Source organism: Sinohyriopsis cumingii, chromosome 10 (assembly GCF_028554795.1).
Source record: "Sinohyriopsis cumingii isolate HCF-2022 chromosome 10, ASM2855479v2, whole genome shotgun sequence".
In the NCBI taxonomy this organism is placed as follows: domain Eukaryota; kingdom Metazoa; phylum Mollusca; class Bivalvia; order Unionida; family Unionidae; genus Sinohyriopsis; species Sinohyriopsis cumingii.
Window position 1 is genome coordinate 88,016,992 of NC_142970.1, and position 25,253 is coordinate 88,042,244.

At 33.0% G+C, this 25,253-nt stretch overlaps 1 protein-coding gene across 1 annotated transcript; it reads right to left on the reverse strand.

Moving 5' to 3' along the window:
- Positions 1-619: 619 nt before the first annotated feature.
- On the reverse strand, positions 620-20,415 carry LOC149790546 (uncharacterized). The gene is made up of 3 exons (XM_089972594.1): positions 20,268-20,415; positions 8,659-8,744; positions 620-2,155 (listed from the first exon to the last, which is right to left on the reverse strand). The coding sequence occupies exons 1-3, from the start codon at positions 20,385-20,387 to the stop codon at positions 2,002-2,004; spliced, it is 360 nt and encodes a 119-aa protein (XP_089828720.1). The 5' UTR covers positions 20,388-20,415; the 3' UTR covers positions 620-2,001.
- Between the last annotated feature and the right edge of the window lie 4,838 nt (positions 20,416-25,253).

Genomic DNA, 25,253 nt, shown 5'->3' on the forward strand with positions numbered 1-25,253 from the left:
TTTTTAAAAGACCAACGAATTCAATAAATAACAAATTTTTTAACATTTCACAAAATTTCTATAGCACACTTTAAGAAAAGGAAACCTCTACCTTTTACAAGCCTTTATTTTTTATAGTGTTTCTCTGTGTATGAAATCTACTTATGTTATCTTCAATAAAACTGAAATTTTGAATGAGACATTTAGCAGTCTGCATCTTTGAAAGTAAATTAGTATCAACACTGCTCTCTGTCAGAGCTCACCATCAAACCTTTGTTATTTTTATCAAGATAAGAAACCTCCAGCTTCATTACCTTCAAAATTTCTAAAGCACACTTGAAGAAAGAGAAATCCTCTACCTTTTTCAAGCCTTTATATGTCACTATCAAACCTTTGCTACACTTATTGAGATCAAGAAACCTTCAACTTCATTATCTTCGAGAAAATCAGTACTGCTACTGAGTTGTTTTGGGGTTTTTTTTGGGGGGGGGTAATGTTGTAAATATCAGGGTTTTCTTCTTTTAATGATGTACCCCTAGGGCAAGCCCAATGAAAAACTGAACTTGCCCTTTGATGATTTGAGGCTGCTCCAAAAATAAGGCAATATCATAACAAAAGGTATAAAATGAGAAGAAGAAAAAACAAGGTATTTTTTTTATTGAGTCATATATTTATTCTATAAATAAAAATCTTTTTTTTTTCATTTTCTCTTTTTTCTTATTAGAAACTTGTGGATATTATCCAAATTGATGCACCTATTACTACATGCAGACTGATATGAAGATGATGCAAAATGGAAGGGTTTGAAATGATAGCTAGTGAATATAATGAATAGATAGCTACACAAGCACAGACCAACAGACAGTCAATGATTCCCCTCTTCCACTACATCAACAATACTGAAAGCTTCACATGGAAATGAGAATGGTTTCATAATGGTTTCATAACCATTTATTTTATACAATGAAAGAAGTACACTTCCTTTACCTATGTAATTATTTGCCAAACAAAATTATGTATTGGTCTCATGTAATTCCTTCATAAACGATAGATGATAAACAGCACTCTTGGATGGTAGATGTTTCATAGCAGTGTTCATGCTTTAAAATAAATCCAGGTGGTAAATCATGAGACAATACCTGTAAGAAAAATCTCACAAGTTATGTCAATAACAATTACAAATGGTTTCCATGAAATCAGCATCAAAGCAGCCCCTAATAAGTCTGATTCTCAGAGACTGCAATCTTGGAATATTTAATAGACCAGAAAGTTGGCAATGCAGTTTTATTTGCCACCATAAATACTAGGAAGAAGCAAATTCATTCTGACACTACCTGTGTCTAGGTTATGACCTGAATGTCAGTGAATCTTATATACTTATAAATATTATTATTAAGAAGCGCCTGATAACAAGTTATAATGCAGACATTTATTCCCTGCTTGACAAACTTGCTTTGGAAAACAAGTATTCACAGGGTCATGTCTGCATGAGCTAAAGCTCAGACAGGCTATGACACTGACTTCAAGACAGAAATACCAGACAGTGACAGTTCATTTTTAATGTAAAAGATCTACAGCAGAATGAAATCATGGGCTTTTATGTAACAGAAGCATTCAGAACTGATAAATGCTAACTAAAGGCATTGATACAAATGTTTTTCCACTTTTCCAGATGTCTAAATAAAAAATTTAAAAATTCAACTTCAATATCTATCAAAGAACATCTATGTCACTAATGTATATTTTTGAGAAATTGCAAAATTATAGAACATACATTTTTACTGATACTTAGAAACTGTTAAGAAGTTCAACAATCAGATCTTTCAAAGCAATCCTATTGCATACAAAATAACCTCATATACACTATAACAGTGCATAATTATTTTGGTTAATAATATCAGACAACCAGCCATAAACATGGAAACAATTAATAATGGATCATAAAATTAACATCTTTTAAAGTTTTCCTGTAAAACCACTGAATTTTCTCAAATCCACAACAGTAGTGCAAAGCAGTTGTTTTCACTGATATTGGGAAACCTTTACAAGTTCAACTTCATGCGGTAAAAGCACTTCAGAGGCATGTTCAGCCTGCCACTGCGCATATCTCTCTGTACCTAACTCTGTGTGCAACTTCTCTGATTTTTTGTTAGATTTCTGCACCTCTGCATTCATTCTGAAAAGAAATAAAATTAAAATAAACAAAAATATTAATATATTTCATGCATTTAAATTTTGACAAATTCTATAATTTAGTTGTATTTGCAACATTATTTTGTTTCTTTAGTTTTCCTAATTCTAGATATTAGCTTTTTATAGTTTGTGCTAATTGGGTTAATTTATTTAATTCACTTAAATTGTCGTCCAACTGATACATTGTTATTTACAGTATTTGAATCTAATTCTGCATTAGAATTCATTTATTGTCAGAATCAAAACAATACCTTCCCAATTTCTCAATAAATTTTATAAACAATATTGGAAAACTTTGAACCTTAAAAAAATGAAGTTCAATAGAAAATAATCTTTTTCTATAGTCTGCATCACCCCATGTCGTCTTGAAATAGTTATCCATTGAAAGGTCAATTTCTAATACTTTCTAGAAGGCATTCCTAATTTTGTAAACTTATTTCTTGTCTATTCTTTTCCTTAATAAATATATATATATATATATATATATATATATATATATATATATATATATATATATATATATATATATATATACATATATATATATATATGCACACACACACTATGTTCATACCAGGATTTAACCCGAGATAAACTAAGGCCATGGTCTCATCATGAATTTATTCATATTCAGATAGGTGGAATCATCATAATAAATGATAATCAACGCTACAATCATCATCATCATCGCCATCATCTGTAGCAAGACTAAAATTATATATTATCGTCTATATTTTTTATCACTCTTGTATCATGAGCTAGATATAGTTTACCATATCTACATGCCTACAAGTCAAGTCCAACTGCAAACAACGTAGACCCAGAACTGCCATGGAATAATGCACCAGAAGATCAGGTCCATCTTGTTTGTTCTACTGATTAGTTATAACAAACTGAATAGACCAAGATATGCCAGTGCATTTTGATTGGCAGATCTGGGTCTATGTTGCTTGCAGTTGGATCTGAGTTAGTACATGTAAATAAGATATATATACAATTGACCTGCTGCCGGATCCCAACAGTGTCAAAGCTGGTAACTAATATCACCATGCCTTAAATGCCAGGCTATACCCTTGGTCAAATGTCCCATTCAGCTTGCATCACTTATGCAATGGAAAGTTAAATGAGGGCCTGGGGAAAAAAATGTTATGAACTAAATATAAGGAATCGGAAATTCTGCATTTTCTTAAGAAATGAAAAACAGAGTTAAGAAATATTTCAGATACTTAATCTTACCAAATTATGTCATTAGTACAGACCTTGGTACTGTACTTGTTTGATTAAGATATACATATACCAGATACATGAATAAACAAACACTGAACTTGTCTTGAACAATGACAAGATAATTACAGACATGTTAAGTAGGGTTAAATATATAATTAATATTGGGTTGGGAGGTGGGGGACAAAGTCATGTACATTTATGTGGCATCATTCTAGGTGTGTGGGTTGAGCAAAGTTAGTTGTCATCATTAAGCATCCAAATCCTGAAACAAGTTTGCCAGTCATATGATTTCATTTAATAAAAGAAGAGAAAAAGACTACCCATATTTTTTCATGTTTTTGAGCACAATAATGATTTGGTGATAATAATACTGAAATGCCTCGCAATTTTCAGACACTGCATGACTAGATTTTTTTCTAGAAATGTGTTTTCTGACAAAATCTAACAAGATCTGCTGTGTTGTTTTCAAGTCTCAGTGTGTTTGCTGGTAATGTAAGAGAGATAAAGTTTGCTTCAGTCAGTTAGTGATCATTAGAGCTGGGTAGCACAAACAAATTTGTATCACAGTATTTCTGAACATACCATGATAGGTACCACACTATACCCCAATAGTAGGGACCAACAATTTCATTTTCTGGGTCAGGGGCTTGGGACTCTTTTTTAAAAATAATTTTCTGGTTCTCAAATTGCTGAAGAAACATCTTGCTGTCATTCATATCGTAGCAAAACCATGTTATCTCCATTATATTATTTGAAACAAATGAATTATCTTGAGTTAAAGAAAAGAAAATAAAAAAGACCCACACCAAAAAAATAAAATTTCCAGTACATTAAAGTAGATCAATTTGTTACATGTATAATAATTACTGTGTAAGTTGCCATCTAAAACCTTTAACTGATGTGTGACAATTAAGAAAAATACACTATACTAACATCCTATGAAAAACATTGAGCTGTGATACTGGAGACCTTGTTTATAAAAAGAAGTGTTGACAATGAAGCCTACAATTTATTAGCTGTACTATTCATATACTGTTTTTGGCATGGAAACCTTGGGTGGGATGCTAATATCCAGGCATGACATTTATCATAAATGGCCTATATACATAAACACACTGATTCAAGAAACAAAAAAAATATTTGCTGGACCATAGAAATTACATAAAATTGGAACAGAAAACAATTAACTCCAGAAAATCTTAGAATAATTGTCATCTTATAAATGAATACATGTACTCAACACAATTGCATACCCTAGTAAAAAAACTAAAAGTAATAAAAGTTTTCCACATTTTTTGTATTTCAAAATCTTTCAAAAAGTTGGATTTGACCTTAATATCTTTCACATCACATTCAGCTTCCAAATTGGTATACGTGACATTTGATTAAAGATTCACAAATATAATTATATTTTGTTGTATTGGAAGATAATTTGTTACAAATACAACTATTTTGTGAAAAAAATTGATAATTTTTGCAAATTATTTTTTTATGAAAAAAGAAAACATGCTTTTAATATCATAAAACTCATAACTAGATTCATCTGGAACTTCTGCCCATTCTTTACTATTGGAAACTACCAATGTACTGGAATAGTGAAAATGTACCATGGTATGTACCAACAACAAAAAATACAGTATCCCAGTGTACCCATAATAACATGCATGCCTAGTGATAATGCACTTTAACGAACTAAAATAATTTTAATTCCTCTGTGTCGATTGCCATGAAAAATTATAAATTCTTTGTAAAAGTTCCCAGTCATCCAGGGTCTCAAGAAGTTTATAGTCTGAATATACATCCCTGTTTGTTTGTTTCCCCCCAACACCAATTTCAATATCGAAAACGTTTAATGTCATAAAAAGTGCACAGAACTAATTCAATTGAATCATTCATTTATAATTTCTAACTGATTGTAACCAGAATGGCACTAATAATGGCAACACCTGCACCTTTCATTCTTAATGGATTTTCTATACTAACATGGTGCCATATTGCATACACTTTGGGCTAGTTTATTTCCATCAGACAACATAATGACGTAGTTCATCCTATTCGGTAACTGCCCGATAATTCCATAAATTACCAGAACGCTGAGAGTTTGGAATTATATCCCTTTGCACACAAGAACATAAAAATTAAACCGCTTGTTAAATCCATTGTGAAAGGCAAATTTGTTGTGATTCTTTTACTTTGCTACATTCAACATTGTAAATATCGGAAGAAGATGACAAATGTATGAAGTTGTGCACACACCCCTTTGCTGAAATTAGACTTGTCCAGGAACTGGAAATCGATCTCGAGCATGTCCATCTATTATATTGAAAACTTCCATTAAGCATGAAACACACAGATGATGATGGTTTTAGGGTCACTCTATTTACGGCCAGGTTAGAAATTATAAATTAATGAATGAATTGGCTAAGTTCCTTGCACTTTTTATCACATTCAAGGTTTCCATTATTGAAATCAGTATGGGGAGTACAAACAAACAGGGATGTATAGTCAGACTACAGGTGTAACAAGACAGTAAATGTAAATGCTTATAATGTATCGCATATGGTACACTGGGTTATCTCCCTTATACAATTCATTAAACAATGCAAAATGTGTCCTGAACCATGTTACACATGATCTCCAGAAAGGAGTGTACATAAAGCACAGACTGGATGGCTCTCTCTTCGACCTTCACTGACTGAATGCCCAGTCCAAAACAATGGAGGAACTTATTCTTGAAGCACTTTGTGTGGATGACTGCTCTCATGGCACACATGGAAGCAGATCTCCAGATCATCGTTACTAGCTTCGTGGAAGCCTCTAGACTCTTCGGACTTACTATCAGTCTGAACAAGACAGAAGTACTTCACCAACATGTCCCAGGCACCATAGCTCACCCCCCGATTGTGTCTATCAAAGACACCCAACTGAAAGCTGTCGATCACTTCTGGTACCTTGGAAGCATCATATATTCCTATGGATCGCTAGACAAAGAAATACCGGCATGCATCAATCATTAGGACATCTCTGTTCTCTCGTGTTTAATGACAGGAATATCAAACTGCCCACCAAGATAAAGGTATATAAAGCAGTTGCTAACAAGCCTTCTATATGGATGTGAGACCTGGACAACATACAAGAAGCACATCAAGCAGCTAGAGGACTTCTACATGAGAGCCCTGTGCTAGATTATGGGTGTCAGATGGCAAAACAGAGTGATGAACCTAGAAGTGCTGGATAGAGCAGGCTTAACCAGTATCGAAGCCATGGTCATAAGAGCCCAACTCCAGTGGACGCATCATGTCATCCATATGGAGGGGTCGCCTGAAGAAAAGATTCAAAGACTCCATCAAGCAGAGCCTGAGATGCTGCTCAATATCTGTGACAAACCTTGAGTCCTGTGCCAAGGATAGACCTGGCTGGTGTGCAGCTTTTAGTAATGGGTGCAAAACCTTCGTGGATACCTGCAGAACAAAAGTCATTGATGCCAGGGAACGTAGGAAGGCCCCAATCTCAAGAACCAACTCATACCTATGGTGTACACACTGCTCCAGGACATACACATCTCATATCGGACTCATCAGCGAAGAGCAGCACAGGATTGACTTCATCGAGCCTGATAGTCAACCAGTGACAAAATGCTTTACATGTAAACTAACACATGCTCTCCAGAACATTCAAAATTTGTCTTGTCTGTGATACAATAAATCCAATTATCATTAAGTACATAAATCAAATCAGAACATAGCAATGTCAGCTGTAGGCTGCTGCCAACTTAAGTGAGCTATAACTATCTTGACACCACAACTCCAAATATATGACAAGGATTCACATAACAATGTAAATATACAAACACAATTTGACTGGTTTAGGAATGCATGAACAATTAGTTCTTTTTAATGCTACTAAATGGTCACAAGCAACTAATTATTTTATCAACTAGGGCAAAGTGATCCAACTACAGATGCTTGGGCCAAATGTTGCCCATGGGTCATTGTTTTGTGGCCCATGCTCATACAAAGTCAGTTAAAAATTATAGTATATTTACTATAATATATATCATGACAAACTATTTTTTTTTCTATGTGGGCTGTAGTGGTGAAAATATTGGATCATCCTAAGCTAGGGAACCAGCATGTGTGCTGATGTATTAAATACCCTATTTAAATGAATGATGGTTGCTGATTGGCTGAAAATAATTACCAGAAAACATTCACATAATTTTTAAGATCTATCCTATGTTTGGGTAAATTTACTAAATTGTAAACATTAAGATGTTTGAACATAAAACTGTTTTTATTGTATTGATGTCACTCTACAGGCACCACTAGATTCAAACCAGGAGATCTCATCAAGATAGATTTTTATAGTGAGAGTTCTTTTCGAAACAAGGTTCACATCATATCATTTTCATCATTTTAAACATTTTCTCGGGACAGGTCATTCAAGTGATGTAACCAAGATTTGCCAACCTTATCATAAGTAATTTGGCCAAATAATAATATTATGGTATATGGAAACTGAATTTGTTGTTATCAAGAAAAATGTTCCACTAAATAAGCTACATGACATTACCAAACGTGAGTCTCATCGATGCAGACCACACTGTTTAAGGAACTGTATCATCAGGAGGTGTGGAGCATGTCAGCTGTTTTTATGGCTGCCATTCAAGTCTATGCAGATTGTTAGGAGTAATCAGGACAGACTCTGATGTACCATCACATTATGTTATGGTGTATCTTGGTGTACATTTTTTGTATTTGGTCTAAACTTATAAGCATGCATATACGGTATTATTAGTGTTCAAAATATATAGCCAGTCTGAAGAGGAAGCCAATTAGTAAAAGAGGGTCTAGTTTGGATAGTGTCACTATATTTGAACTTGTGCCCGTTAAACAGACCAAGCTACAAGTGGTGTATGATTGTGTACAATCAGTTCTTATAAGCATCTAACATTGATTAGATTCACTGCAAATATGAGTTACACTGATAAACTTAATTATATGCTGTTAGATATTTTAGTTTTAAAAAATCATTGATGGAAGCTCTGAACATCAATGTTTTGGAAGCTTAGTCTTACTGATTTAAGGGACTAAGAGCTAACACGTTATTTGCAACTAACCATTAGTACCAGCAAGAAATTATTATCACAAACTTTTAAAAAAATGTCTTCAAAAATTATATCATAATTTCTTTGAATTTTCAAATATTTTAGTTTTGTCTTCCTACAATACTTTTATTTTGTAAGCAAGATATTTATACCTGCGACTTTCTGCTAATGCCCTTGAGAAAAAGTTGGCTGTTCGCTCATCACAGATTTCATCTGTTGCATCCATTTTTCCTTCATCCTGAGAAGTGAAAACAATATAGCCATTATTTATAATGGGCAATAATGTCATTTCGAAGAGATAATTAAAACATTAGGATTGGCTATGCAGTCATTCTCTTTTCAAACATGCAATTAAGAAAACGAATATGATGAGAAAACACAAGTGTTTAACAAAGAGATCTAACATCAAGTCCAAAGGTTGTGAATTGCATTTCTAATTGGTGGTGCCTACAGCTATTCATCATTCAATCACTTTCATTTACGGTTTTTTGTTATACAATTTGAACAGTTTTAGCTGTCACATACTATATAGTTGTTGTTGTTGTTCTAGGGTTTAACGCCATTTTTCAGCACAAGATAGGCTATACATAATAATAATAATAATAATAATGCTTTATTTACAGAGGGTAACTTATTAATCAAGGACTATTCTCCCTTGAGGCCCTCATAAGGAGAGTATAACAATACACATTATATGAAGATAGCAACAATTAGTGTTTATTTTAACATGTTTAGTAATAAAATTATAAATTCCATTATCTATTAGAAACACATGGCAGCCAGTATAACTGGTGGAGGAAGAACCCTGGAAAACCCAGGGACAAACAACCGACCCACGAGAAGCTACTGTCAGGCTTTCCCACGTACCCATGCTAGCCGAACCTTGGACTTGAACCCACGCAGGCAGAGGTGTGATGGCAGTGATCCAGAACGGTGAGCGCTTTAGACCACTCGGCCACTTGGGGCCCCTCACATACTATATAACATGGTCAAAAGACTGATCATGCATAAGCTTAATTTCCTGCTGTCTAAAATGCAGTGTAAACATTAAAGAAAACAGAGAGAATTTACTGAACATATTAAGATTTACCTATTCTGAATAAAAATAAATACTTTACAGTCACAATCTGATGCCATAATAACAAATACACTTAACTCAGTTTTCCCACATTTGACTTATAATTTTGGAAATGTCATAAATGGTAAGGGAGTTAAAGTTATATACATTTTTGTCAGGAAATATCAACTGATGGGGCTTGTGCGTATGATGATGCTTCCATTTCAAATGACTTAGCAAGAGATAATGGGGATATTCACACACCAAAGTTTTGCCATATTTTTAAGGAATGCATTTTTGCATTTATAAAGTGGGAATGAAGTCAACCTCTTCAAGATGGTGCCGGTCATATTGAGGCTTTAATGAACAATAACAGTGTGTGTGAACGAAAAGAAATCATGCACAGCCTAAAGAAATCCATTGCATCGGGAAATGATCAAATTTGTAATGAACATCTGATATATGGCAGTGATTACTTTCACAGAGTATCCTGCTTTATTTAATCAGATGACTAATTGACTATTATTTATAAGAACTAAGGTATTAGTTATGACTAACTGATCTTACATACCTGTAGATTGCAATAAAATGTTAGTACAGTACAACCATGGTATAAAGATTACAGAAAATCAAAGTTATGTGCCACTTACTTTTCTGCCAGTTATCTATAAAAAATTTGAGAAAATTATTCATGGATGTCCGGTCACTTAGCTGAAGAGCATTAATTTTAATGTAACTTAGTTCACAGCATCATGGTTACCAACAGGGTTAAGGCTACACATCAGTGAGTTTTTCTCTTTTGCAATCACTACACTGCTTTTCTTGGCACAAAACAGGTATGATACCATTTGGCAAGAAGGGTTGCTAAATTGTAAATTATTCAAATTGGGAAATACAGGTAAAGCCTTTTCATTATTTTTTAATATGTAGACAAATTTACAGAGCAAAGTCCTTGTCAATGGGCATTATTCAGATTATTATCATGATTTTAAAAAAGAATGAATCCTATTTTTTGCCTTTGCTTAAAAAAATTGATTCCATACCTGCCTCTGCATGATGCACAGGTTCACTAGTTACCCTGGCACGCTAAAATGAGGCAGCAGTGTATTTTAAAAAGACCTTGTATACCTTAGGACTGGTAATGTTTAAAGAACTTTTAATTCCCTTTGATTTGGTGTATGACTGATGAGTGTAATTTGGGTTGGAGTGTATACAGTTTGTCCTTAGTTCTGATGTGCATCTCTCATAAAGGATAAACCATTTATTTGTAACTGGGTGGGGACAGCTGTGATTTTCTTGTGAACTAGGCTATATTTCTTTTACTTCAACATAATTTATTTTCTAAATCTAACATAAAGGACATTATTACTTCTTTTTTCTAAATACCAATGCAAGCCATCTGCGGACCAGACATTTTTTTCAAAAACATCCTGACTCCTCCTAACCCCAAAAATATTATGGGATAACCTATGACTACCAGATCCAATTGCTAATTTTAGCTACCTGGATTAAAGAGGTCAATCTTCTCCACAGGGCCTTTAATAGTAGCAGTCCCAATACACTATCATTTTAAACAGTGATTCTTTAGAAGTCGCTGATATAAAATACACTAATGCCAATGCTCCTTAATGTTTCCATGTATCCATTTAAAATTAATCTCCCAAATAAACATCCTATATCCAGATACAAAGACCAGACTCAAATGACACCTGTTCTTATCATTTATTGAGTATGCAATTAAGATAATCCATGGCAATTACTCACTTGATCAGTATATCTTAATTTAAGTGGGTGCTGCCTGATGATTTTTTCCTTGTCAATGTGAAAAAAGGAGAAATTTTTATTTTCCAATATTACCTGCTTTGAAAACATGTAAATTAAAAGTGTTGGATTATTCAATCATTTATATTTTATAAATGTTTCTCCGACTGTAAATAACTACTTTTTCATAGATTAGGTGTTATTTGTGGATACCTCCAAGTCGTCCATAACACATACTTGTATGTCTGGTTAGAGATTTAGCATTGTCACCCTCATTAACTTTCTAAATACATGAAGGTATTTCTAGTTCAGCTTGCATACATCAATCTTGTTTTCTATGACTAGAGGTTTCCAGGTCAGGACTCACCTCCCTTCGTGTATTTTGTGTTGGTCAGCTTTCTTTCTCCCCTTTACCAAAATTATGCTTTGTGTGACCTCCGCACTGAGGTCTCTTTCACTTTCTTTACGTTTAAAATATATTAAAATCAAAGGTATATATATATATATATATATATATATATATATATATATATATATATAGTTTAATTACCTCTAAGGATCAAATTCTTATGAGTTTATTCTACTTCTTTCATATTTCATGGTGAGTGTTTGTGTGTCACCCTTTCTCTGCACTCCTACATATAGTTACCTGTTTCCTGTTGTATATATATATACTGTATACCTATATATTATTAGGTTTTTCTTCTTGTACATGTTTTTCCATAAAATTTAATGTTTTTTGTGGAGGTCTGACGTTTTTTTGTTAGCGATGACATAAGTATTTCCGTATGTTTCCTTGTACTATGGGTTCTTGAAATTCAGTTTATCTGTTTATAGTAATCTTTCCTCATTCTTTTCCTTTTCCTCCATTGTTGTTTTTCATTCTTGGTTCCTTCTGCTGTAGGCATTTTCTTTCTGTTGTATATTTCAGCAAGGTTTGGTTTTAATCAAACATTCAAACTGAAAACATGGTTCAAAATTCAGGAATAAAAATAACTAGGAAAAAAAGAGATAGGAGATATCATGGAGTCAGGGATCTTTTCACTATATTATAAAATCATAATTTTATTAAACATGGAATGGACTAATAGCTTTTCTCCATACAAGTATATTAAATTAGTGGTGCACAGAATTCCCATCATAAGCGCATCGTTTTAAGGCAATGTAAGTTGAATTTAATATTTACAGAGCATGACATTTCCAAGTTACAATCACTACACTAGGATAGTTTTGATAGGATATATTATAGGAAGGTATTTTCTTTCAATATCATACAAATTAGTTACAGCTTTGCATGTAATCTTTGTAAAATAGGTCAAGTTTATATTGTGCAGTGCAATCACCCAATTTGACTGAAATTGGAAGAATATGATTGCCACCATCTGTCACATTGTGTGTGTGCGTGTGTGTGTGTGTGTGTATGTGTGTTTTTTAACGTAGCTTTAACAATTTTTCAGTCATATCTCTATGATGTCTGCAGTGTGGCAGTTTATAGTGATGTCTAGCACTGGGGCATCATAATGCAGACATGTAGCATGATGTCCCACCCTGTCGCATTATCCTGACACCAGGCTGACCAGTCCTAATATTAACCTCTTAATGCTGAGTGTCAAGCGAGGCAGCTGTTAGTACCATTTTTGTAAGTCTTTGTTATGACTCAGCCAGGGATCAAACCCATGACCTCCCGCATCTGAGGCAGACGCTCCAACCTCAAGGCCACCAGAGCAGTATGTCTGTCACATTACGAAAAAAGCAGGTTTTTAGAGGAATGCAGTATTACCAGTATACCAGTTTACCATAGCATTTTCCAGTGGTACATACCATAGTAATTTTTCATTGTACCAGTACTTGTGAAATTTTTTTCAGAAAGGAATTTACAGAAATTCCAGAAGAATCCTGTGATGACTTTAGTGATACAGTGTATCAACAATATATTTTCATTACTATTACTTTTATAATCCATTAATCACATATTTGACAAATGTAATGCATGGAATGCTGTGAAACATTCTTGGGCCAAATCCAAATTTCAGACATTAAATTCTGATTTTACAAAAAATCCATGTCATTTTAAATAATAGCATATATCAATCATCCTACAATTTTAATATTTGCTGAGCATCTGTGAGAAATATCTTGTCCAGGTGTCATCTCATTTAAAGCTTCACTGTCTATTGTATCAATAGTGTAGTTATAGAAAAACTGTTGGCTTCAGTCATATATACTGTTCCTATTTTTATCCATAGTCTCTCTAATGTTAGCACCATGTCTTTTGTAATACCAGCTTTATCATCCCACTTCAGTTACAGCTTTTAGACTGCAAATTATAAAACAGTTATCATACACATAGCAAATTATACAACAATTAGCAAACACATAGCAAATTATACAATTACCATACACATAGCAAATTATAAAACAATTATCATATACAGAACAAATTATACAACAATTAGCATACACATAGCAAATTATACAACAACTGGCATAAACATAGTAAATTATACAACAATTAGCATACACATAGCAAATTCATCTACTATAAGAAACATTCATGTCACACGCCATTTAATTTAATCTAATTTTGGGGGCTTTGGTGTGTGATTTACTTTGAGCTTGTGATATCTATTCCTTTATCTCAAAACAATTAACATTTTTTTCCAAGTTAAATCATGGATATAATATGGTGTTATTTTGATGTAAATAGAGCTAGCGATAGAAGAAAATTAATTTAAAAAAGTGTCAGGTTCCTGCCTCCTGAACAAATCAATCATTGGTCCCTAATATATTTGTGGTATATCATGGTATGTGTCATAGTACATTTAGAAATAATGCAGTACTAAATTTTTCATTCTACTAAGCTCGACAGGTTTATTTAAGAATTGTATTTCTTGTGCAATTACATACTCAATAGGCAATGAGAAGTGGCATAAGAAATACCAGCAACAGAAGCGCATTATAATCATTTTATATATATGTATATATATATATATATATATATATATATATATATATATATATATATATATATATATATATATATATATATATATACATATATATATATACATAGAGAGAGAGAGAGAGAGAGAAAGAGAGGGGAGAAAGAGAGATATAGATATAGACCTTAATGACCTTTGAACTTCGTCATGCACTCAACATTAGTTTTTAAAAATCCTTGTTTTGGTCTTGTTAAAATTGAAATTTAGAGTTCTATTGAGAGTGAATGCACATTGAAACATTTTTTCCATTGGTCTAGAATAGATGGATTTTGTTTTTCTGTTGATCCAACTCAATTTTGCTTTTGTGCTTGTGATGGACTAGATTTTTTTTAGATTTTTTTTTTTATAGCTAAGTCAATTTGTACAATGTACATGTAATTTGAGCAGGCAACTAGCAATGAATCAACTGCACCTCTGTTTCTGTTCTGTCATTGATTGTTTGGAATCATAATGTGCAAAACCTAATAATTCTTTTAATTGAAATTATCAAAAACATGCTATGGAATAGCTCATTCATTTCATTTTGAGATCAGTAAGGATAAAGTGATTTCAATTAGAAATGTAGTCAAAATTACAGTACATTTTCATGATGTGTATATCAAGTTTTTGAGTGATATCATTCGGATTGCAGAACTAAGAAAGTAAACTCTGAGGAAAAACAAGATTCACAAATGTAAGCATATTTACTGCCATTCTTCTTACCAGATAAAGAAGATATGTTTGTGCCCTGTCAAAAGCATGCTTGCTAACTTGTATGACTTCTATCCCTAGCCTAACATTATATCAAAATATTTAAATGTGGAAAATTGCAAAGCAGCTGTTGTGTGACACTCCATTCAGACAGCACAAGGAATACTTTTTGTTGTGTTGGCTTAATGACTCTGAGGAAATCTGCAAAGCAGCTACTGTTTGACAGCTAGCAGAAATAAGACTTCTTCGTCATCTTGGCTTACTGACTCTGAGACTCTTAGTTTTATACCAAAACATTCAGTTCCATGTTTTTTTCTCTAATTTAGTATTTTAGCTAACATGAAAAATGGTACATATCTGACAGATATGCAATAACCCTTGGCCTCATTATGCTTTTCTGTGCAACTGTTATAGACCCTAAAGCCTGAACCATTCTATCTGTGAAAAGTTATGAACACTTCTCCTAAATTAGTGTCTAAATAATAAGAATGGTATTTTTGGCACTGCATCTCTCACATTTGCTGTGGACATTGTGAATACTATTTTCATTCATTTACTTGTTTGAAAGTTTCATTTGTGAATAGTGAACTCATCCACATTGTTAACTTTATCATCTCTACTTTCAAATGGACAAACAAATCTAATCATTCAATCTAAAGCATTTAATACATGATTGTACATGATTTGCTTACAAAGCAGTACATGACACTATTTTTAGACACACATGTTGTGCAGCATGAAGCAGTTTACTGTGGGAAAATATTCTGCGATTCTGACAATGTAAAGTTAATTGAGAAAACAATTAGCATATAAAGATGTTTCTTATTTATTATCTGATTTTAATGAAGGACTTTTTGATTGAAACCAGGTATTCACACAACTTTTAAGTCTCATACAGCTCTCCCTAATTATAATGTGGTTGTTGGGGTCCATTACCAAACGCAGCATTATGTATCAAATTGGGTTGTACCAAAAACTGCAGTAACTACTAAACTACGATATCTTGAGAATAGCATAATATACTTAATCCTCACATAGCCTGCACTGTCAAAAAATTTAATTGATGGCGTTTGGAACAGGAAATGAAGATAGTACCACACTATATCTGAAATCATGCTATCATGAGGTGTGTTATAAGACAAAAAACCTGTATTTGGTAAAATAAAACTTTGCTTCCATAAAATATATGTATGAAGCAAAATTCATTTGTATACCTCTCATAATTAAGCTTGTGCCTGAAGCCAATTTGCCAAAAGTAACTAAACACACTATTAATTTATTGCATAAAAAGATATAGAAAATATTTTTTTCTCCAAATATTCAAAAAGGATAATATTTTTAATGCAGCTTAAATATCTTTATCAACATGCTAAATTTGATTGAGATACTGCTGCAAATAAAAACATCTTGGTATGGAACAACTTTTCTGAGATAAAAGTATGTAACTACAATAACAATATTATGATCATATCATTTCACAATTATAAAAATGAAATTTCTGATACATTTTAAACAACAACAAAAAGAATTTTATGCTTCCATGAAACAGCAATACAATGTTTGCCAATTTTGCTTCAGTTATCTTTTAAACCAAGAATAAAAGAACTGGTTCACGCTAATATAGGAGCAGCCATTTCAATCAGCTGTCTGCTTCAGGTTTTTTCTTTTTTGGGGGTTTCATATACCCAATGAAAAGAATCTGAGTTGCAGCATATGAAAGCAACATAGTGATATGCCAATATTCTCTGCATTGTGCTTGTTGCATAAGCATACACTTTCACCTCATACCTATCCGTCTTTCTAAAATACTTAATTACTGTAGGCTGGAACCAAAAACATTGTGTGCAAAGTGGTCATGTGCAAACACTCCACAGTTTCATACTTTGTTCAGGCTTTGATATTTAAACATAAAGAATTTACCAGGTTTTCCTCACTGGTTATCATGGTTATTTAAAGAAAGATCTTGTATATCTAAGGAATTGTTTTAAAAAAATATATATTAATTGCCTTAATTTTGGTACATGATTGATGGGTTTAACCTGGGTTATGGACTATACAACTTTGCCTTGCTTTAAATGTGCACCTCTCAAAAGACTGCTAGTTCGGCTTGGTTATTTTTACTTCCTGGACAACAAAGGTACATGTAACTCGGGGAAAAAAGGAACTCATAACTCTGCTTCTTACATAATTTATAACTCATTTATTGCACTCTGAGATTCTAGAATTGTCCACTCAGGCATAATTCAGTTTCTATACTTTAATAACTGCTAAAGTTAGTGAACTTTAGTTCAAGCTCATTTTTTTAGAGTACCTAGGATCTGCCATGTTGATTAGGTGTCCTCCTTTTTAGATAGTGCATAAGTTTCCAAAACTACCACATGTAAAGAAATTTCACAAGTATGCCAACATTCTCTCCACTGTGCATGTTGCCAGTGCAAACAACTTCACCTTACACCAGTTCCTCTCTCAGAAGTACAAAACTGTAGAACGGAACCATATTTAATTAGGTTGGACTTAAATGTGCAATAGATTGTTTGTGTTTTGAGGGGTTTGGGGGATTTTTTTGTAAAATTGAGCAATGTGCAATTGTATGTCAAATGGAATCATAAATATATTTTTGGATGGTATAACTTAACCCTTGAAATTAATAACAAAAATAAACAATGCATTTGCAATCATTATATCAAGATATTGTAATTTACATGTTTTGATCACATTCTCTCAAATGGGAATATGCATTATTTTTAGCAAAGAGGATATTCAATAACTGAAAAAGACTCAATACATAAAAGCAAATGTGAAATGGATTAATCATCATAACTATACCATTTTTTTTCAAACTAGTTATTGCTATTTTACTTAAACTTAATCCAGAAATTAGTTTATTTCATTGCTAAAGGTCAAAATCAGTCCTCACTCTCAATGTATATTATAGTTTTTGCATAAATCCCTTTTTGTTGGTATACCCCACTGATTTCAATAACAAAAATGTTCAAAGTGATAAAAAAATGCAAAGATTTTAGTATTTATGTTCGCTAATTTATAATTTCTAACCTGACTGCGACCAGGGTGGCAATAGTACTGTCATCATATGCACATTTCAAGCTTAACAGAGTTTCTAACACAGCGCCACATGGCATACACTATGGGAGAGTCTATTTTCTTCAGACAACAGAGTTGAGTAATTCATCATATTCAGTAACTGTTGGATAATTCTGTAAATTACCCTAAAACTGAGAGTTGTATCCCTTTACAGCCATACACACAGAAATTATACTGCTTCTTAAATTTACATGACAGGTAAATTTGTAGTTGTTATTCTTTTCCTTTGCTTGATTTGACACTGCAAATATTGGAAGCAGACAATGTAGTTTTTACCTTCTATGTACATGCATCCATCCCTTCAATGAAAATAGAAATGTCCAGGAACTGGAAATGACAAGCATTGCTATTTAAACTGAAAACATCCATTTGGTATGAAACACTCAGACGATAATGGTGTTAGGGCCCCCCGGTCATAATCAGGTTGAAATTATAAATCAGTGAATGAACCGACTAAATTCAGTACATTTTTATCTCATTTATGCTTTTCATTTTTTAAATCATTGGTGGGGGATGTGCAAGCAAATGGTGAGATATATTCAGACTATAATTTGTGATGTGAACTGGAAATCTGGCATGCAAAATGAAGCATTTTCGATTAATAGTTGCTGATTCTTAAGTTACTCAATCAATTAAATTTCAAAACATTTCATTATTTAAGTTATAGATATTTTACTTCAAATTTTTCTTAAGTTTTTAAATTTTGGCATATGAAATGAAATAATGTTCGATAAAATGAGTATACACTCAAGATAATACTTTTATGATTCCATTTCATTTTTTAAAAAAACAGGACTCTTAGTCCTACATATAAGACGCTGATATTTATGTTTTGGGCGTCAGGGAAGAAGCACTAAAATATAAATAACATGTGATACGTCTTACAAGTAGGACTACATGATTCTACTGTATGACTCCAGCTGTGTTTTTACACAATAACTGGGCATTAGACAGAAGAGACAAAATTACCTTTTTTGTTTGGTTATGTTTTTAACAGTAATTAAGAAGACTGTGTCTCCATTTTACTTTTTGTTTAATCTCGTCTTGGATAAGATGTATATTTGCTTTCTTAACAACAATACACTGCTGTCAACCATTTCTGCACACCTAAGCTTTTTGTTTCCAATACTGAAGCAAAACACATACCAAATTCGAGCAATTGACAAAATTAAAATACAGCAATCCTTACCATTTGAAAAGATGCAAGTGTCACCATAAAATATTCTGTTCAATTTAAATAATATTAATTTTGGTCACAGGGGATACCACCCCACCCCCTGTTTTCCTGATTCGCGATATGTCGGCCTATTCTGCGCAAAGCTTTGAAAAGATGTAATGTTTATCCATCTGGCTATAGAAATGAAATATATTACTTTTTGGACTGTTTCTGTCAGCAGTTCAGTCGAGTAATTAGGTCAGGTTTATAGCTAGTTTTACAAAATTCAACGTAAAAATGCTAATAAATGGCAAGAGATATTCAGCAATCTAAACCGATCTTGTAAAAAGGTTAGTAAAGTTCAACATTTTATGAAAAATAAGCTATTACGTGGAAGAAAAACAACAATGAATAGGATGTAATGTGTTTACAACGTCTTGATGATCAGGAAAAATTACTACAGAATTTAGAAACAGACTATACGCCAGGTAATTTTTGAGAATTCATGTTCTAACGGCAACTAGACACGTTGGGTAGCAGACGATTTTGTATGTGTGGGACAACTTCTTGCAAAATTGGAAACTTGGATTAAAATACAATTTTGTTTTAAGGTACACATTTCCATCTTTTATATAATGTATTTATTTGTATGATTTTAAAAAATGCATAGTAAATCGAATTTTCTTGGTTACAGGTTCAAGAAAGTCATGGAGTAGGTCTTCACGTTGCCATGTAGAAATCACATTTGTATGTGCATTTCGAGTCTAAATGTGGGATATTTTTGTACACTTTATGGATACAAATAAGATTTTTGACCCAAAATAGCACGTGATCAAATGTTTACAGAAATGACGTATCGTTGCGCAGAATTACCCGACGCGCAGAATAGGCCGACTTGGCGGTACATAGGAACCATTAACAAAATCGAGGAGTACGGTAGTTACACTAGCCAAATGCAAACATTACTCGAAACAAATATTTTCTACATATTACCATCTGCTGGTTATAATGATCAGTGACAAAATCTTCTAAACTTCTTCTTGTTTCTTCTAATCCATTTTCCTCTGTATTTTCATCAGCATCCTTTTTCGTGTCGTCACCAGCGTCTGCCATTTGTAAACAATATCACCTGATCTCAGTATTACCTAAACTACAGACTTACCTGCAGATCCGATCTCGTTTATAATTACTAGCTCAGAAAATCACGGATCTGAACTTTGCTAATAAAGGTAAGATATAAAAGTTTGAGTGGAAATCTGTCACCACAATTTGAAGTCATTTCATTTTATAAAATGTTAATCAAAAGTAAAAAAACGAAAGAGCTCTTTTCAAATATGATCTCTGGACGTTTGAAATTCGAAAGAATAAAATACACTGTTTTGTTTTTGTTATTTGTTGGGTTTTTTATTGAGGGAGTTGGGGTTTTTGGATGGGTGGGTTGGAGATTTTTTAGGTTCTTTTGTGCTTTTTTTTTTCTTCATCCCAGTGCCTCGTCTCAGTGAAGTAAGTGTACCTACAATTTTCTTAAGTTCGAAAATAGTGACACTGAATGTGTTCCTTGTGAATATATGTGTGATACTTGGAAAAAGATACACATGAGAAAAATATTGTCATTAAATTTGACTTTTTTAATTATTTCAAGTTAATTTGTAAATTTGGTATTGTGTAGTTAGTACTTACACCTCATGTTTGCCCAGACATGAGCGGTAATTATATAGAAAATATTTACATCACTTTCCATAAAATAAAAAAAAATTAACGTATCTCATTATGTCACTCAAACCCTAACACTTGCTAATATATATGAACCGCAAGTCAATATTATCGCTGGCAGATGTGTGTGCATTATGACCTTTGCATGTTCACTGGTACCTTTTCGGACTTTGAGGCCTAATATCCGTCACCTAACTTAACGGTCAACATTGTTTTAAATGGGATAACTATCAGCATAAATTGCTTTTATTTTTGCATTGCCAATAAGGTGCGCTTGGTTATCTATGCTTGTGCGATATGTGAACAAAAAATAAAGACATCAGAACATACTGGCCCAATTAAATTGTATTTTTTTTTTAAACTTTTTTTTTTTTTTTTTTTTTTTTTTTTTTTTTTTTTGCTATATAGACTTACTAAAGAAGCCGTACTTGCGGCTAAATAGTCGGTTATAAATATAATGCTTGTGTTGCCGAGCTGTAAAACACGAAACGAAACCAAAACCCGAAGACAGTCTAATCTGTTTATTGAATTTCAAGTACCCTGACAACCAACTATCTGGATAGAGATAACTACCGGACTTAAGTGTTGACGCTTAAAATCGTTAAATATGACAAACAAGTCATGTTATTTCGGCTTATTGCCTGATGCATGTAGATGAAGATTGTATTTTATAGGTTTAGATAGGAGTTTCCAGTCTACATTATCCAAAGTCGTGCTGCGAAATGTGCTGTTTCAGTAATTGTGAGAATTTTGTTGACCGAAAAAAAACAAAAAAAACCTCATTAACATTGCTTTGTCTTCAAGAAAAATGAACAGGGACAAAACAGAAATGCAATGACTTTTAAATATGGAAATAAGCTAACCCTTTCTATACACGTATTTACATTAGTATATTGTCTGTTTCATCAAAATTGTGTTATTAATACAATTTACCTCATACGTAGTTAGAAAATGTATCGTTAACATTAGGATTTGACGAGTATTAGTAACTTTTGTTGTCTAATTGTTCTTGTGTCTGGTGAAATCGCAACATCTAAAATTTTCCAAGTACCAGATGTTGCGGGGGGGGGGGGGTTGGGGGGAGTGGGGTGTGTTTGTTTAAGTTCTGAAAACTCACTTGGTATGTTAGTGCTCGCAGTAGTAGGCAGTACGTTTCGTTATTGATCCAAAATGATAGCCGAAATCAAACTTCCTGATTCTCAAAATGTTATTTAAGTAATGCATATTTCTTTAGCTTGGAGCACGCATTCAGTATTCTTATGGTTGCTCTTCCAACGTGGAATTAAAGAAAGTTGCTTATAAATACATGCATATACATGTTAACTTTAATTCTTCAACATTATTTCTCATGGTACTTACCATTTTGCAATCAGCTTTTGCATTTTATTTAAACTAATTATTGAGGGATAAGACGACGGCGTGATACATTTAATTTATGTTGCTGCTGAGCTGATCATATGTGCATTAGCCTTCCCTCCTCTGCCCCTCCTCCCCACCCCAACCCCCACCCACCCCCGCAACCCTGACATTCACGATTCCTCTTGGCCTTAGTACTGGAAAAGGTCTATAGTATCCATAAAGTTGCAATATTATTTCAAGATATATAGTTGAAAGAAATTATTTCTTCCATAAAATGATTCTCAATTTTTTTACTTTCTGTAATGTACAATATAACAATTCGTCTGTTTTATTTTTCTTACCTTTTTATCGAAGGAGGTAGTTGATCAAGATGTTTATTTATCCTTTATTTGCTATCTTCCTCCCTCCATTTGTAACTAATACTCACTGTCGTTGAAGTTAGTGATACTGTTTCTATTATGAGATGAGCGTATTGATTTATAGGCTTCAGGTTTTGTAAGAATGTTTAGAATGAGTGCCAAGTTTTTCGGAATTGACAAATTTCTCGTTAGATTTGTTCCAACATTTGCATAGTTTTGTTAAAGATCCTTGTTGATTGAAATTTTTTCACCACGACATGTTTAAATTTAAGTTTCTTTCCTATACATATCACAATGACTCATCGTTAACATATATTATCTTGCTTAAAGAGCTGTGTACTTGTAGGATAAGTGGATCTGATTAAATAGGTGAGGACGAGTACCAACTTGTGTCGTTGCTGGTGCTATATTTCTAATTATTTGAAATCGAGCTTGTAGTGATTTTTTTTATGAAACGCTTTGCTTCTCTTGCCTGTTTAAATCTTGCAGAAGCTTCAAAAGATTTTAGTGTTTAGCTAATTCTGTCTGACTGTTTAATGTAAATTAGTTTATGTTATGATTTAGATATAATATTGAATATTGTCATTTTGCTTTAATCCATATTTATATTTATGTACCATCTTTAACCATACCCCCTTTGGTACAAGTCTTGTTTAATTACGTAAATTTGATTCAAAAGACGAACATGTTACTTTTGCAATAAAAATAAAAATGCAATGGTAGATGCACATAGGGTAAAATCCGTGAAACACGTGGTCTTTCTCTGTACCTGCCATACTAGCCTTATGCAGAAACCCCACGGTAAAGTGACTGTTATGACATTCAGCATGTTTTAATCATTTAATGAAGAATGTCAATCTTCTGTTCGCAGAACCTCGCAGAAAGAGAGCTCATTTAACACGTTGCATTAATTCAGCTTTGTTCTCAACAGAGTGTGCGATCCTCTACTCTGAGTAAATTCACACGGACTGTCTGTGTAAAAACACAAAAATAAACATGCCTCCATGATCTAAAATCACTGTGAGCATATGTCGTTAAAATATTTTAGTAAAGCATATAAACAAAGCTCATTGAACACCTCCATCGTTGAGGATTTGTTCACGTGATTTGTACAAATTCTTTCTAATTTCATTCTTCTCTTTCTCGTTTAGTAAACGGCCGTATAGATCTTGTTGGCACGTGACCATAAGACTAACATCAGTTAGGAAGGAGACTAAACGTATGCCTCTCTGCCTTCTTTGCTTTCCTCTACTGAATTTTGCATACTCTGTTTAAGTACTGATGTTATGTATATTTAATTTGCATCCCTTGTTATTTGTTTCATCTTATAACTGTTTTATTTCAGTATATGATGTGAGATATGTACAATTATCATTTTATTGCTGACTTTTGTCCAAAATCAACTTCGTTTTCTACCTGTCCTCATTCACTATTTTTTATTTATTTCAGTAAGCAACTAATACACAGCTAATATTTTCTCTGTGAGTATTGGGATTAATATTAAGATTATTATTAATAAAAGTAAACGTGTTTATCTTGGTCCGAGTCAAGGACATTGTGTTTTCCATGTCCTTTCTTATCATTTTAGTAACAGGCCTTGTAATTATAACTAAGATTCCGTCTTATGAATATTTGGACCCTTCCAGACTGAAATTTTCCATTAGATAAAAGTTGTCGTTTGGATTTTTTATATAGAAAATGCTAATAGTGACCTTAGGTCAGGAAGAGGATTATATCATCGTGTTACTGGAAACATTATCAGTTGTATTGTTGTTGTTTCCAGTAATAGGCTTGGGCAGGAATTTATTTAGTCAGCTTATTTGATTAAAAAAAGTGCTAAAACATGGCATTCTTGGAAATAAAGACTTAGATTCATAGTGAAATTCAAATAGGAATATATCTTGGATTCTATAATTATGATAAAACAAAAGACTGTTGGCAGAACACTAACACACGGGCAACCACAGGCACATTAACACTTCCATAGATGGATTTTATTTTATTTTTTTGGGATTACCACTAAAGTTTTGTTCCGAACTTTAATCATTTGGACTTGTGTTTGAAATTCGAGGATTATTTGGTATCTATTTCGCAATACCGTAAGTTCTTCTTACGTTTTTCACTTTGTATTCTAGGAAAATAAATTATTTGCTGAATGCCACAAATCTTGTTGTTTCTCACTTCTTTTTTTTTTCTTCTTCTGTTACTTAATTTAAGACCATAGATTCGTAACAGAACGTAAATCATTCCCTCCCCTTTTTGTCTGTCATTCATTTCAAATATTGCTGCTCCTGTCTTGCTTCTTGTAAATTAAATGTCTAATGTAAAATGAAGAATGATATCAAATGCTGCTTACACAACAATAAAAGTGGTTAGTGACTACAGCATATTCATTCTCTCTCTCTCTCTCTCTCTCTCTCTCTCTCTCTCTCTCTCTCCGTAAAACACGCTACGCTCCAATATCACTCATTATCAAGTCACTCACAAACTAAGTACGCAAATAAAATACTTTTCCAACAAAAGAAGCATTTTTATTTTCAAAATGTGC

Excerpts from the sequence above, each read along its gene's own strand:
- LOC149790546 (XM_089972594.1), bottom strand. The coding sequence starts at position 20,387 with ATGGCAGACGCTGGTGACGACACGAAAAAGGATGCTGATGAAAATACA. Across the intron at positions 8,745-20,267 it reads ATCATTATAACCAGCAGATG|GATGAAGGAAAAATGGATGC; the intron begins GTAATATGTAGA and ends TTCACTTCTCAG. Across the intron at positions 2,156-8,658 it reads GCATTAGCAGAAAGTCGCAG|AATGAATGCAGAGGTGCAGA; the intron begins GTATAAATATCT and ends ATTTCTTTTCAG.